Source organism: Chanos chanos, chromosome 4 (genome assembly GCF_902362185.1).
Source record: "Chanos chanos chromosome 4, fChaCha1.1, whole genome shotgun sequence".
Classification (NCBI taxonomy): Eukaryota; Metazoa; Chordata; class Actinopteri; order Gonorynchiformes; family Chanidae; genus Chanos; species Chanos chanos.
In genome coordinates, this window is record NC_044498.1 from 52,746,671 (window position 1) to 52,761,393 (window position 14,723).

General features: G+C 43.1%; 1 protein-coding gene across 1 annotated transcript; it reads right to left on the bottom strand.

The window, feature by feature from the left end:
* Positions 1 to 341: 341 nt before the first annotated feature.
* Positions 342 to 5,440, bottom strand: LOC115809505 (glutathione S-transferase omega-1). Its single transcript, XM_030771187.1, has 7 exons — positions 5,356 to 5,440; positions 5,093 to 5,151; positions 4,521 to 4,629; positions 4,045 to 4,267; positions 3,695 to 3,796; positions 2,350 to 2,456; positions 342 to 1,372 (listed from the first exon to the last, which is right to left on the bottom strand). The coding sequence occupies exons 2-7, from the start codon at positions 5,121 to 5,123 to the stop codon at positions 1,222 to 1,224; spliced, it is 723 nt and encodes a 240-aa protein (XP_030627047.1). The 5' UTR covers positions 5,124 to 5,151; positions 5,356 to 5,440; the 3' UTR covers positions 342 to 1,221.
* Between the last annotated feature and the right edge of the window lie 9,283 nt (positions 5,441 to 14,723).

The following is a 14,723-nucleotide window of genomic DNA, read 5'->3' on the forward strand; positions in this document are numbered from 1 at the left end:
TCGATATGTTTTATGCATGGACGTGGGCAATCTGAGACAGCAGCTGCTTCTGTGCAGGGACCAGAGTTTTGATAGAGGAACCAAAGCAAAATTACAAATCAGTTCAAAGCCTAACTGTAGGACATGCAGGGATACACAGTGGTCAGTGTGGTGCTGGTATAGCATTACACTCTGTTTAACATGACCCATCATACATTCCCAAGTCATCAGAATACAGTCACATTCCTTCTCGAAGGCACCAGCGCCAATGTGTATTCCACATCGGATAAATAAGGACATCCACACACCAGCTGGGCCAACATCTCAACAGACAACACGGAGATAAACATGTACAAAATTCATTACCAACAGCCATTTTTATTTTAAAAATAAAACTACAATATTTGTCTATGACATAAGATAGTCCAAATGTATCCCAATGACATTAATTAATGTTCACATGTTTGTGGGTTTTTTTTCCCTCCCAATCCAGTGGCTGAAGTGGTGTTTGGGATTCTATCTTATACTGACTGTGGGAATGGCCTCTGGCCAAAGCTTTTTCTGTTTTAGTTAGGGAAGCCAAACACAATAATGCTATGCCGATTGTTATCATAGCTTCCAAAAAAGCAAACATGAATATTTTTAATATAATAACACATTCAGTATGTTGGTACAATCCACTCAAATTAACTTCATATTCTTTAGTAATAGTATTTTGTATATTTTCACATTTAATGTTAGATTGTCTGTATACTATACTTTTAGGATTTCATACCACTTTGTTTACTCATCAGTTTTTTTCAGCATGTGGACCTCTACTCAAGGGTGAAAGGAAGGGGACCCCTAGTGGTGAAACTCTATAGTGGTTTTTGACTGAAAGGCAACCACAGAACCATTTCTGGAGGCTCTAATTTCCTGTAACGTTCATTTCATATGGGTCAGAGAATGGTACAGCCATTATTACCGTAGATAACTGTGTGTGGTTTAAAGTATAAAATGCAAACAACTGAAATAAAGGCAAAAAGTCATAAAATGATGTCAGTTCAGACTGTTGCAGTCCCATTTTTCAACATGTCAAAAAAAGGCGGGAAAGCCCATCTTCACAGAGATGTCTTTAGAAGGAAGAGAGTGGAGTACAAATCAAGAGGCGCTTTGATTTCATCTCTGGTTTAAATTTACCACTGGATTGGAAAGAGAGGGAGTGGTGAAACTGGGGACGGGACGGCAGGTTTCGGTCGCCGTCTAAAGACCATAATCGTAATCAGGTGTTCCTGCAACATAGCTCTTATAAAACACTGCGTGCACCTCAGGGCTAAACATGGTTTCCTCGACAGCAGGGTCCTCCAGCATACGCTCCATCCATTTCGCCAGGTCAGGGGTTTGGTCCAGACAGCTGGAAAAAAAATACAGAACAAATCAGACAAGTGCATCTCCTACTGCTGCTCACTGGATTCAGCCCGCTAAAGCCCGCGGATACGGCCCGCTAAAGCCCCTGTATACGGCCCGCTAAAGCCCGCGGATACGGCCCGCTAAAGCCCCTGTATACGGCCCGCTAAAGCCCGCGGATACGGCCCGCTAAAGCCCCTGTATACGGCCCGCTAAAGCCCGCGGATACGGCCTGCTAAAGCCCGCGGATACAACTGGCTACAGCCCCTGTATATGGCCCGCTAAAGCCCACAGATACGACCCGCTAAAGTCCCTGTATACGGCCCGCTAAAGCCTGTGGATGCGGCCCGCTACAGCCCCTGTATGCGGCCCGCTACAGCCCCTGTATGCGGCCCGCTAAAGCCCGCGGATACGGCCCGCTAAAGCCCGCGGATACGGCCCGCTAAAGTCCCTGTATACGGCCCGCTAAAGCCCGCGGATACGGCCCGCTAAAGCCCCTGTATACGGCCCGCTAAAGCCCGCGGATACGGCCCGCTAAAGCCCGCGGATACGGCCCGCTAAAGTCCCTGTATACGGCCCGCTAAAGCCCGCGGATACGGCCGGCTAAAGCCCGCGGATACAACTGGCTACAGCCCCTGTATATGGCCCGCTAAAGCCCACAGATACGACCCGCTAAAGTCCCTGTATACGGCCCGCTAAAGCCCGTGGATGCGGCCCGCTACAGCCCCTGTATACGGCCCGCTACAGCCCCTGTATGCGGCCCGCTAAAGCCCGCGGATATGGCCCGCTGAAGCCCACAGATACGACCCGCTAAAGCCCGCGGAATACGGCCCGCTAAAGCCCCTGTATACACCTGCCACAATACAGAACTCTAAACTCTACTTCAGTGTAAAGTTGATGGAATAACTCTTTTGGTATGCATATGGATATCCAGCTAATGAACATCTTTTGCATCGTTCTGTTTCACACAAAACTAAAACCTACTGTTTCAACTGCAGTGTTTCCATCCTCTCAAACCATGGCCACATCATGTAGTCAATCATTGTGATCGAATCTCCACCAAAGAATTTGGTCTTCTTTTTTACAAGGATCTGAAAAAAAAAAAAAAATATTTCTCATGAAAACAATCTTTCTAAGTGAATATACGTACTGTTAGTGATCTTACACAGGGTAAGCTGCCTCTCTGCAGCTGTGGCGTCGTTAGACCTGGGCGTCCGGGGCAACAGGCCCGAATGTTTTATGAATAGCCCCAGATCTCTCTCTCTCTCTCTCTCCCTCTCCCTCTCTCTCCCTCTCCCTCTCTCTCTCTCTCTTTTTTTTACAACAATAAAAATAATAAAAAATAGCCCCGGATCTATTAATTTGTCATTCCGATCATACATTAACCCTTGAAAATAATATGATATCGTTAATCAGAAACGCAAGTACGTTTTGGGTTCTCTGTTAGTGCTTTTCCATTAGGACGGTGCTGGTGCCCATGCCGGTGCAGAGCCAGTACCGCCTTGGTGCGTTTTGAGAACCGGCCCGCATTTCCACAGGTTTGGGAACCGAACGCTGTGTAGCGAAAGTCTGGGTAAATTCCGTGGGGAAAAAATAATGTTGGACAGAACGCATCTGCTTGCTTTTTCCTTTTATGCTAGGCTTCCACACAGCGAAACACCTCACAAATTTTGCCCAAAAACTTTTTGTTCTGGGGCGAAATTCATGACAATAGTAAGCCTGTCACCTAGCTCAAAAGTTTAAAAGATGCTCAAATGATGGTCTGCAGTGGTCTATTTGCACCAGCCAGAGCCGAGAGAGTGAGTGTTTTTTCTACCATTCTGGGTCCGACTACGTTCATGTAACATGCAATATAAGTCAATATCATGCCAAACATTTACATTAATGTTTTACAAATGATTAAATTCAACAAAAGAGCAAACTTGAACCTTGAAGAGCAAATCCTGAACACTATCAGTCTCTTAAAATGACTCTTAAAGTATAACTTTGAATATTAAAGTGCAAATTAACACCAGACCACTCTTGCAAGTTAACTACTTTTTAAGATTAAAAACTGTAGAAGGGTAAAAACATGCCAGGCAGACACTGGTATAATGTAAGTGACACAGCTACAACTAATAAAATTGATAATGGGTGTGTTAGATTTACAGTAGGTATGCGACTGATCAGGCATTGACAAGTCAATAGTATTTGCGGCGCCAAGGCGGTGAGTGGCCCCCAAATCAAATTCTGCTTAGGGCCCTATAAATGCTTGGGCCGGCCCTGGGGCTAAGCCCCCAATGTTTCAAGATCCTAACAACGCCTCTGCTCTGCAGTAACAGTAATTTACCTCGTTAAATTTTGAGAGCTTCTCTCTCAGCTCCCCCTCCAAGGCTGTAACATCTTCACCATTCCTCTTAGCCACAGGGATCTTGTAGAAGAAAGGAACTACCTGTATAACCACCCATAACAAACAAAAATATCACAGTAAATACATACTCTGCCTTCAGATACTTATTAACAGTTTAATTACTCATACTCTTTAGGCCCAGAGATCTGCACTGACAAACTCTGTTTCACAGGCTTAAAGAAAAGCTTTAGTATACTGATACTGGATGGCCAGCCCAGCTGGACCTCAGGACCATTCATTAGACATTAGAGTAACAATCTCTCAGTGGTGGGGGGGGGGGGGGGATGCACCTTAGAGTAATGTTCCAGGAGCATCCTTTGTTGAGCCTTCTCAAGCGGGTCAGAGGGGAGCAGTTTTTTCCCTGCGTACACCTCGTCCAGGTAGTCACATGTGATGGGAGACTCGTAGATGATCTGGCCTTCTGGGGTCTCCAGCACGGGAACCAAACCCAGGGGGTTCTTTTCCAGGAACCAATCCGGCTTCTCTTTCAAATTTACATTGATGGTCTCATGTCTATAAAGGACATCAAAAAATGTTTATTTGTAACTGTATAATTATAGAATGGTTAACTATGCAGGTAAGCCGGCACACACAATTGCAAATTTAAAAAAACAACCTTAAACTTAGGCGCTGATCATTATGCTGGTATGCAGTTTGAATTCCCATAGCAGGTTCAGTGTTGAAGATGCATAATCAAAAGTTCACTAAACCACTTTTAAATGCACAAAATCAGCGCTGTCACATGCTCTCAAACCCAAGCACTTACTTAATGCCTTTGGCACTGAGCACCAATCTTGTCCTCTCAGCAAAGGGGCAGAACCTCATACTGTACAGCCTTATCGACCCTTTGGGCACGGGACCAGGGGCAGGGCTACCTGTTAAACACGCAAACATCAGACTGCTTTATCCAATCCACATGCTCCGGGATAAAGATACATTAGTAATGTTTCAAAGGGCAATTCAATTCAATCTACCGAGTCACAACTGTCACCCTGACAATTAAAATGATTTTGCTGAAGACAGAGAGAGCGCTTATAAGATGGAAAATGTCGTTTAAAAATACGAATTAGATCTTATCGCCTACGCATTACTCCTCCCATTATTACAGATGAGTGTAACGTGAAACTGTTTCACTGCCGGACACTGGACGCAATCGCATGATCATTATGACACTGCAGAAAACCAAAAACTGCGAGTTCGCGTACTGACATCGTAAAAAGCACGTATTTCGTAACGTATACAAATTACGTCTATGCAAAGGAGTTATGCAGCGTTCGTAAGACATCCAGTTTCCAAGATCTAGCGTGGCTAGCTGATACTACACAAACGTTTTCTCACCTTTGGCGAGGCTTTTCTGAGATGGAGTCATTTTCAGTCGACTTCAAAAAACAGCAAACCTGCAACAGTCAGACATGTTAGAAATCAGTCGATGAGGCAACACACGTAGACGTTTACAAAGCTAACGTGAATACGCAAATGAACTGTCTCGAGAGAGTGCGTGACCTTATACATCGCTGTACGCTTCTTCAACATAATAAGTGAACCACTGAAAAGTATTAATGCGTCCGTGTACTATCGTCTCCAAACACACTCATACTCACAAGTCCACAGTTTGATAGTTTCTCCCTCTGATGCCTAGTAGATCCTTGCACTCCTGTATGCTTGAATATGGTTTTTATGTGTCCGTACGTTCTTCCTTGGGCGGATCTTATTCAGAATCGACCAATGAAAACAATGGTCTTGAGGAGGCCGCCTTTGTCCCAAAACCTTGCGATCGATACGAGGGTTGCCTCGGTTTTTACATTAGTGTGGATGCTTCAAAACCAGGTTAACTAAATATAAAAACTGGGTCGCTTTGACTCGCTTTTTAAAATGACCGCTTCATAGTTTGATGTTCTTCTTATCGGGATTCTGTGACGAAATTACAGTTCATTTTTATTCGATTACATATATATATATATATATATATAGGTGTGTGTGTCTTGTGGAAATTCCAGTTCAAATCCAGTAGAAAATCCCAGAACATATCCGTTAGAAGACCATTTAAAAACCAATAGAAATTTTAACTTGTTCCTATTGTTTTTTTGTTAAAACCAATGGAAACTGAAACACGTACAGCTGGTTTCATAACTGGTTTCTACTGGAATGTATTGGTCTAGTTCCAGCTGAAAAAAAATCTGATAGAAGTTGCTTGTCTCAAATGCTCTGTATTGGTTGAACTGGTCTCAAATGCTCTGTGTTGGTTGAACTGGTCTCAAATGGTCTGATACTGATTTTAGCTGGAAACAACAGGGATATTGACTTCACAATGGTGTCTGAAACGTTCCAGTTGGTATTTAAATGGATTAAACTCATTTCAGTTGGTGGAACCTGGAATTATAGTGAATACATGACTGCATTTGATTTATGTTCTAACCGTTTATCTCCACCACACCCACACAGGCCCACAACACACACACTTCTTTGTATACTGTAACCTAAACATACACCTTGATAATAACAGTTTAACAGAGAACACTGAAATACAGGCTACAAGTAAATGTATAACGAATACAGATACCTTTACTGTCATTGTACATGTGCAACAGGATTCATTGTGCAGTGCCAAGCTACACCGAAGGAACTAAAATAAAAATACAAAATTTAAATATAAAGAAAATATAGAAATGCAAAAATGTGAATATAAAGTGATTTTAAAGTGGCAGTGCAGTGCATTGCCTGAGGAAATGTATGTATGTGTTGATTGATTTAATAGGCTGGATGGAAATTTCTAAACTTTTAAACAGCAGTGTCCATTTCTAGGCTGCTTAACAGGCCTAAATATGGTTAACTAAGCATATAACATTCGCTACTAATGTTCATAAATACTATACAGGATTCCTCTTTTAAAATCATACTTTGCGGTTCTTGATGGCAGAGACCTCCAATCCAGCGCTGCCTTTCCTATACCTATAGATCCAGAACCCTTTATGTAACAAAGTATCACAAAGGTAACACGTCCTCTTAGGGTTAGCAACCCAGCTTTCACTTTCATTTCACACCGGACCATTCCTGTCAATATCACTTCCATTTTCAATAAAACTATGATATGAGTGAGGCTGTATTGGTTATTTTTGTTTTATCATTGTGAGATCAGCATTTTTTAATTACACAAATAACACTGGGTTTAGGCCACTGGAAACTGAGTAAGTTAGATCTTTTGCTAAAAAACCCCCAAAAAACAAAGAATCAAAATATTACTGGATGTCTTGAATTTAGAACTTATTTGCTTTGGACTAATTTAACAGTCACATTAATGGAAACCTCAAAATGTACTCAGCTGCAACAGCTTAGGTTTAAATGAAAAGGTCATAATGACCAAACATAATTCCTGCCCTCAGGAGTCACATGTTCGGCTGTGTAGCAGGCCTCTGTGGCACGGTGATGATGTTCTGAATGAAGAATTCAGCAGTGTCACATGTCAAAACCCAGACTGGTATGGATCACGGGTGAACACACATTAATACAGAGGCATGACTGGTATGGATCACGGGTGAACACACACATTAATACAGAGGCATGACTGGTATGGATCACGGGTGAACACACACATTAATACAGAGGCATGACTGGTATGGACCACTGGTGAACACACATTAATACAGAGGCATAACTGGTATGGATCACGGGTGAACACACACACTAATACAGAGGCATGACTGGTATGGACCACTGGTGAACACACACATTAATACAGAGGCATGACTGGTATGGACCACTGGTGAACACACATTAATACAGAGGCATGACTGGTATGGACCACTGGTGAACACACATTAATACAGAGGCATGACTGGTATGGACCACTGGTGAACACACATTAATACAGAGGCATAACTGGTATGGACCACTGGTGAACACACATTAATACAGAGGCATAACTGGTATGGACCACTGGTGAACACACATTAATACAGAGGCATGACTGGTATGGACCACTGGTGAACACACACATTAATACAGAGGCATGACTGGTATGGATCACTGGTGAACACACATTAATACAGAGGCATAACTGGTATGGATCACGGGTGAACACACATTAATACAGAGGCATGACTGGTATGGATCACGGGTGAACACACACACTAATACAGAGGCATGACTGGTATGGACCACTGGTGAACACACACATTAATACAGAGGCATGACTGGTATGGACCACTGGTGAACACACACTAATACAGAGGCATAACTGGTATGGACCACTGGTGAACACACACTAATACAGAGGCATAACTGGTATGGACCACTGGTGAACACACATTAATACAGAGGCATGACTGGTATGGACCACTGGTGAACACACACATTAATACAGAGGCATAACTGGTATGGACCACTGGTGAACACACATTAATACAGAGGCATGACTGGTATGGACCACTGGTGAACACACATTAATACAGAGGCATGACTGGTATGGACCACTGGTGAACACACATTAATACAGAGGCATGACTGGTATGGACCACTGGTGAACACACACATTAATACAGAGGCATGACTGGTATGGACCACTGGTGAACACACACACTAATACAGAGGCATGACTGGTATGGACCACTGGTGAACACACACATTAATACAGAGGCATGACTGGTATGGACCACTGGTGAACACACACATTAATACAGAGGCATGACTGGTATGGACCACTGGTGAACACACATTAATACAGAGGCATAACTGGTATGGACCACTGGTGAACACACACTAATACAGAGGCATGACTGGTATGGACCACTGGTGAACACACACATTAATACAGAGGCATGACTGGTATGGACCACTGGTGAACACACATTAATACAGAGGCATAACTGGTATGGACCACTGGTGAACACACACTAATACAGAGGCATGACTGGTATGGACCACTGGTGAACACACACTAATACAGAGGCATAACTGGTATGGACCACTGGTGAACACACATTAATACAGAGGCATAACTGGTATGGATCACGGGTGAACACACATTAATACAGAGGCATGACTGGTATGGATCACGGGTGAACACACACATTAATACACTGGCATGACTGGTATGGACCACTGGTGAACACACATTAATACAGAGGCATAACTGGTATGGACCACTGGTGAACACACATTAATACAGAGGCATGACTGGTATGGACCACTGGTGAACACACACATTAATACAGAGGCATGACTGGTATGGACCACTGGTGAACACACACATTAATACAGAGGCATGACTGGTATGGACCACTGGTGAACACACATTAATACAGAGGCATGACTGGTATGGACCACTGGTGAACACACATTAATACAGAGGCATGACTGGTATGGACCACTGGTGAACACACATTAATACAGAGGCATAACTGGTATGGACCACTGGTGAACACACACATTAATACAGAGGCATGACTGGTATGGACCACTGGTGAACACACATTAATACAGAGGCATGACTGGTATGGACCACTGGTGAACACACATTAATACAGAGGCATGACTGGTATGGACCACTGGTGAACACACATTAATACAGAGGCATAACTGGTATGGACCACTGGTGAACACACACATTAATACAGAGGCATGACTGGTATGGACCACTGGTGAACACACATTAATACAGAGGCATGACTGGTATGGACCACTGGTGAACACACATTAATACAGAGGCATAACTGGTATGGACCACTGGTGAACACACACACTAATACAGAGGCATGACTGGTATGGACCACTGGTGAACACACACATTAATACAGAGGCATGACTGGTATGGACCACTGGTGAACACACACATTAATACAGAGGCATGACTGGTATGGACCACTGGTGAACACACATTAATACAGAGGCATAACTGGTATGGACCACTGGTGAACACACACATTAATACAGAGGCATGACTGGTATGGACCACTGGTGAACACACACTAATACAGAGGCATGACTGGTATGGATCACTGGTGAACACACACTAATACAGAGGCATGACTGGTATGGACCACTGGTGAACACACACTAATACAGAGGCATAACTGGTATGGACCACTGGTGAACACACACTAATACAGAGGCATGACTGGTATGGACCACTGGTGAACACACACTAATACAGAGGCATGACTGGTATGGACCACTGGTGAACACACACTAATACAGAGGCATGACTGGTATGGACCACTGGTGAACACACATTAATACAGAGGCATGACTGGTATGGACCACTGGTGAACACACATTAATACAGAGGCATGACTGGTATGGACCACTGGTGAACACACATTAATACAGAGGCATAACTGGTATGGACCACTGGTGAACACACACATTAATACAGAGGCATGACTGGTATGGACCACTGGTGAACACACATTAATACAGAGGCATGACTGGTATGGACCACTGGTGAACACACATTAATACAGAGGCATGACTGGTATGGACCACTGGTGAACACACATTAATACAGAGGCATAACTGGTATGGACCACTGGTGAACACACACATTAATACAGAGGCATGACTGGTATGGACCACTGGTGAACACACATTAATACAGAGGCATGACTGGTATGGACCACTGGTGAACACACATTAATACAGAGGCATAACTGGTATGGACCACTGGTGAACACACACACTAATACAGAGGCATGACTGGTATGGACCACTGGTGAACACACACATTAATACAGAGGCATGACTGGTATGGACCACTGGTGAACACACACATTAATACAGAGGCATGACTGGTATGGACCACTGGTGAACACACATTAATACAGAGGCATAACTGGTATGGACCACTGGTGAACACACACATTAATACAGAGGCATGACTGGTATGGATCACTGGTGAACACACACTAATACAGAGGCATGACTGGTATGGATCACTGGTGAACACACACTAATACAGAGGCATGACTGGTATGGACCACTGGTGAACACACACTAATACAGAGGCATAACTGGTATGGACCACTGGTGAACACACACTAATACAGAGGCATGACTGGTATGGACCACTGGTGAACACACACTAATACAGAGGCATGACTGGTATGGACCACTGGTGAACACACACTAATACAGAGGCATGACTGGTATGGACCACTGGTGAACACACATTAATACAGAGGCATGACTGGTATGGACCACTGGTGAACACACATTAATACAGAGGCATGACTGGTATGGACCACTGGTGAACACACATTAATACAGAGGCATGACTGGTATGGACCACTGGTGAACACACACTAATATAGAGGCATGACTGGTATGGATCACTGGTGAACACACATTAATACAGAGGCATGACTGGTATGGACCACTGGTGAACACACACTAATACAGAGGCATGACTGGTATGGACCACTGGTGAACACACATTAATACAGAGGCATGACTGGTATGGACCACTGGTGAACACACATTAATACAGAGGCATGACTGGTATGGACCACTGGTGAACACACACTAATACAGAGGCATAACTGGTATGGACCACTGGTGAACACACACATTAATACAGAGGCATGACTGGTATGGACCACTGGTGAACACACATTAATACAGAGGCATGACTGGTATGGACCACTGGTGAACACACACATTAATACAGAGGCATGAGTGGGCGGGGACTGTTGCCATAGAATTAGCTTGCCCCTGTATCAGACAGTTCTGCATAAATCTGGTAAATCACATGGATGGTTTAAGGTAATGTAAGCAACAGACCATCTACTGCTGGGTAGGTCCCAGTGTTTTGGCCAAATAACGATTACACACACACACACACACACACACACACACACACACACACGTGCACAAACACACACACACACACACACGTGCACAATCCCGTGAACTCTTGCCCAGTTGTGCCCCACAGAGTCAATAGAGCCATTCGAATAGCTGTAAACTCAGTCAACCACATTCTGATGGAAGGTGTCCTGTGAGTGTGGGGGCAGACCCATCTCAGGGCATAATCTGTGTCATAAAGTCATATATCTATAATGTAAACACAATCCACAACGAGCTACCGCAAGGGAATCATGATTATGCCAGAGTGAACAGTGAGAACACTTCACAGAACTGTGATGAATGGTGTTGAGCTGACTGTCCCAGACCGTGTCAGTAACTGTGGTCTTTCACTCTGTTCTGCTTTGGCTCTTTTAAATCTTTTGACATGAGTTCAAAACCAAGAAGATCAATAATACAAAAAATACACATGAAAACAGTTCTGTGCATAATATATTAGAGGTTATGACAACTTTGCAGCATCAAAACGTTTAAAAGCATTATTAATTGAGTACCTCAGATCAAGAATTCTTCTTAAAGCAAACCACAAGAAAACATCAGTAAAGAAAAGATCATTAAGAGTTTGAGATTTGCTCTTGTTTGAAACATGTACATTGCGTTGCTCTGTCAAAGTTATGAAACATGAGTTTAAATTTTGACAGAGAAAACTAATTGGGTCCTAATAACACAGCTGTTTCCATTTCCTCTGCAGACCAAAAAGAGGAAAGACAGCAGACTGGTCACATGACATTACCTGGGTGAACACAGAAAAAACGCTCGCGTCTGATCCACCGGAGAAGACTGGTCACATGACATGACCTGGGTGAACACAGAAAAAATGCTCGCGTCTGATCCACTGGAGAAGATTGGGCAGATGAAAATGTTTACTCTGGGCAAGGGAGGGGCCATGACTGTCATGCCAAATGACATTGTTAGATGAAAGGTCATCTACCCTGTTTTCAGTTGGCATTACTCTGCAAAATCATCATGACTTATCAGTTTTACACTTTTGCAGTGGCATGGGTGACTAAGCAAATTTAATCACCTGAGGTTTTATAATTTATCTCTGTTTTTACACATAGTGCTAAACAGCAGCCCTGATCATATTCAAAGTGACCCAACACGTGTCAGAATATTTTAACAGTTTCACTCAAGTACAAATTCAAAATCAAAATCCATCCCTTTCTACCAATATACAGTACATCATGTCTGCCTGTCACCTCAGTAACTCAGATCATCAGTGTTTTTATCAGCTGGTTTTTTAGATCTCCTGATCTGATGTGGACTGACTGCATACTAAAAGATTCTGCTTTCAGAGTCATTTCAAGTTCTCTATCAAAGAAAACTTGAAAATGGCCACGAGGCTTTGAAGACAAAACGTAAGAGTTTTTTTAAAGCACCATTCAAGCAGAAAAATGTATCATTTTGATCAGAATTGGCCCATTGGCCAGTTAGCTCATCAGCTCATTTTGTTTCAGATCATTTGCTGAGCCCAGATGTCTGCTGTGAAATGCTGTTGTAAGGTGGAGTTTATATGTAGAAGATTATCCAAATGCACAGTATTTATACTGAAACCCACAGTATTTATACTGAAACAGCAATTTACCTGCAAAGAGCGTGTTTTAAATTCTGAAACACAAATAGAATCAGGCTACGAGTCATCCTGAAACGAACCTCAGAATACTGCAGCTTTGTTCAGTCTGCAGTGTTTAGAGTCAGTCTCATAGTGTGTGTGTGTGTGTGGGTGTGTGCGCGTGTGTGTGCGTGTAAGTGTGTGTGCGTGTGTGTGTGTGTGTGCGTGTGTATATGTGCCTGTGTGTGTGTGTGCGTGTGTGTGTGCCTTTGCTTGTGTGCGTGTGTATATGTGCCTGTGTGTGTGTGTGCGTGTGTGTGTGCCTTTGCTTGTGTGTGCCTGTGTGCGTGTGTGTGTGCCTTTGCTTGTGTGTGCCTGTGTGTGTGTGTGTGTGCCTTTGCTTGTGTGTGTGCGCGTGTGTGTGTGTATGAGTTGGGGGTCAGTGGAGGAGAGTCAGCGAGGTGAGTTCAGTCAATCACCAATGAGAAAAAAAATTAATCTTCCTGCTGGAATCTGCCACTTTAGTATAAGATAACATGTAGAAGAGAGTGTTAGCCTCTGATCCATTTGAAAAGACCCAACAAGGCATGTTTTTAAGGCATGTCTGGTGTTAGTAAATCATTCCATATATGCGTACTGGTATTTGAGAATATTGGGGATGAAAGGTTGTGTTCATTACTTGCATAATTTAATTACTAATGTTATAAATATCTCTGTTACTTAGGCTGGACTCAACAATGGATAATATGTGAACTTTAAACTAGCCACGTTGTTATCTGTGGTCAAGATCTGGGATGGATGAGGGTTTGATAAAAGAGACTGGCAGTTCACCGCGTGTGCCTTGGCATGTGAGTGAGAATTGTGAGTCTCTGAGTTCAAACAGCTGAGACCTTGAATAAACTACACTCTCCTAATAATCAACTCCGAGGACCAGTTTTGTCAAATTGCGTCTGCTACTGTGTGTTCTGTTGAAACTACTGAAACGACATCATTCTCATGCCAAATGACAGTGTTGAGATTCAAGGCAAAAAGGCCTCTGTGAGTCCCCTGATTTACATATTAACCCTGATTTACATATTAAACCTGATTTACATATTAACCCTGATTTACATATTAAACCTGATTTACATATTAAACCATACAGAGCTCAGGCAGAACCTAGTTAGACTCTACCCAGCAAATCCACCCTCAGCCTGGAAAACACCCAGAGGCTGCCTGGTTTTTCTGATGCATGGTTTGATGGGCATTTCATCCCTGTGGCCAGTAAACCCAGTGAGGAATGGTCATTTTTGGAGGTGGAGCTGAGGGAAAAGTTCCCCCGATCTATTGAGGTAAATTACAGCAGCCACACAGAAACACATTTTCACACCAATTATTCATGAATTTACACCGTGCATGAATTATATTGAATTAACACTACTCATACATCATATTTAAGTGCCATCTCAATGACTGATTTTTATGACTGTCCTGTTGACAAAGTGGAAATGACGCATGGTATGTTTACCCATGTATAAAAAAAAGTCCTGTAATTAAAATGTATACACTAAAATGAAGATG

What these genes read in the sequence shown, in the direction of transcription:
- LOC115809505 (XM_030771187.1), bottom strand. Translation starts at nt 5,123, where the DNA reads ATGACTCCATCTCAGAAAAGCCTCGCCAAAG. An exon ending in TCCTGGAACATTACTCTAAG is followed by an intron (nt 3,797 to 4,044) that starts GTGCATCCCCCC and finishes GTGGTTATACAG; the next exon opens with GTAGTTCCTTTCTTCTACAA. An exon ending in GAAACACTGCAGTTGAAACA is followed by an intron (nt 1,373 to 2,349) that starts GTAGGTTTTAGT and finishes TTTTTTTTCCAG; the next exon opens with CTGTCTGGACCAAACCCCTG.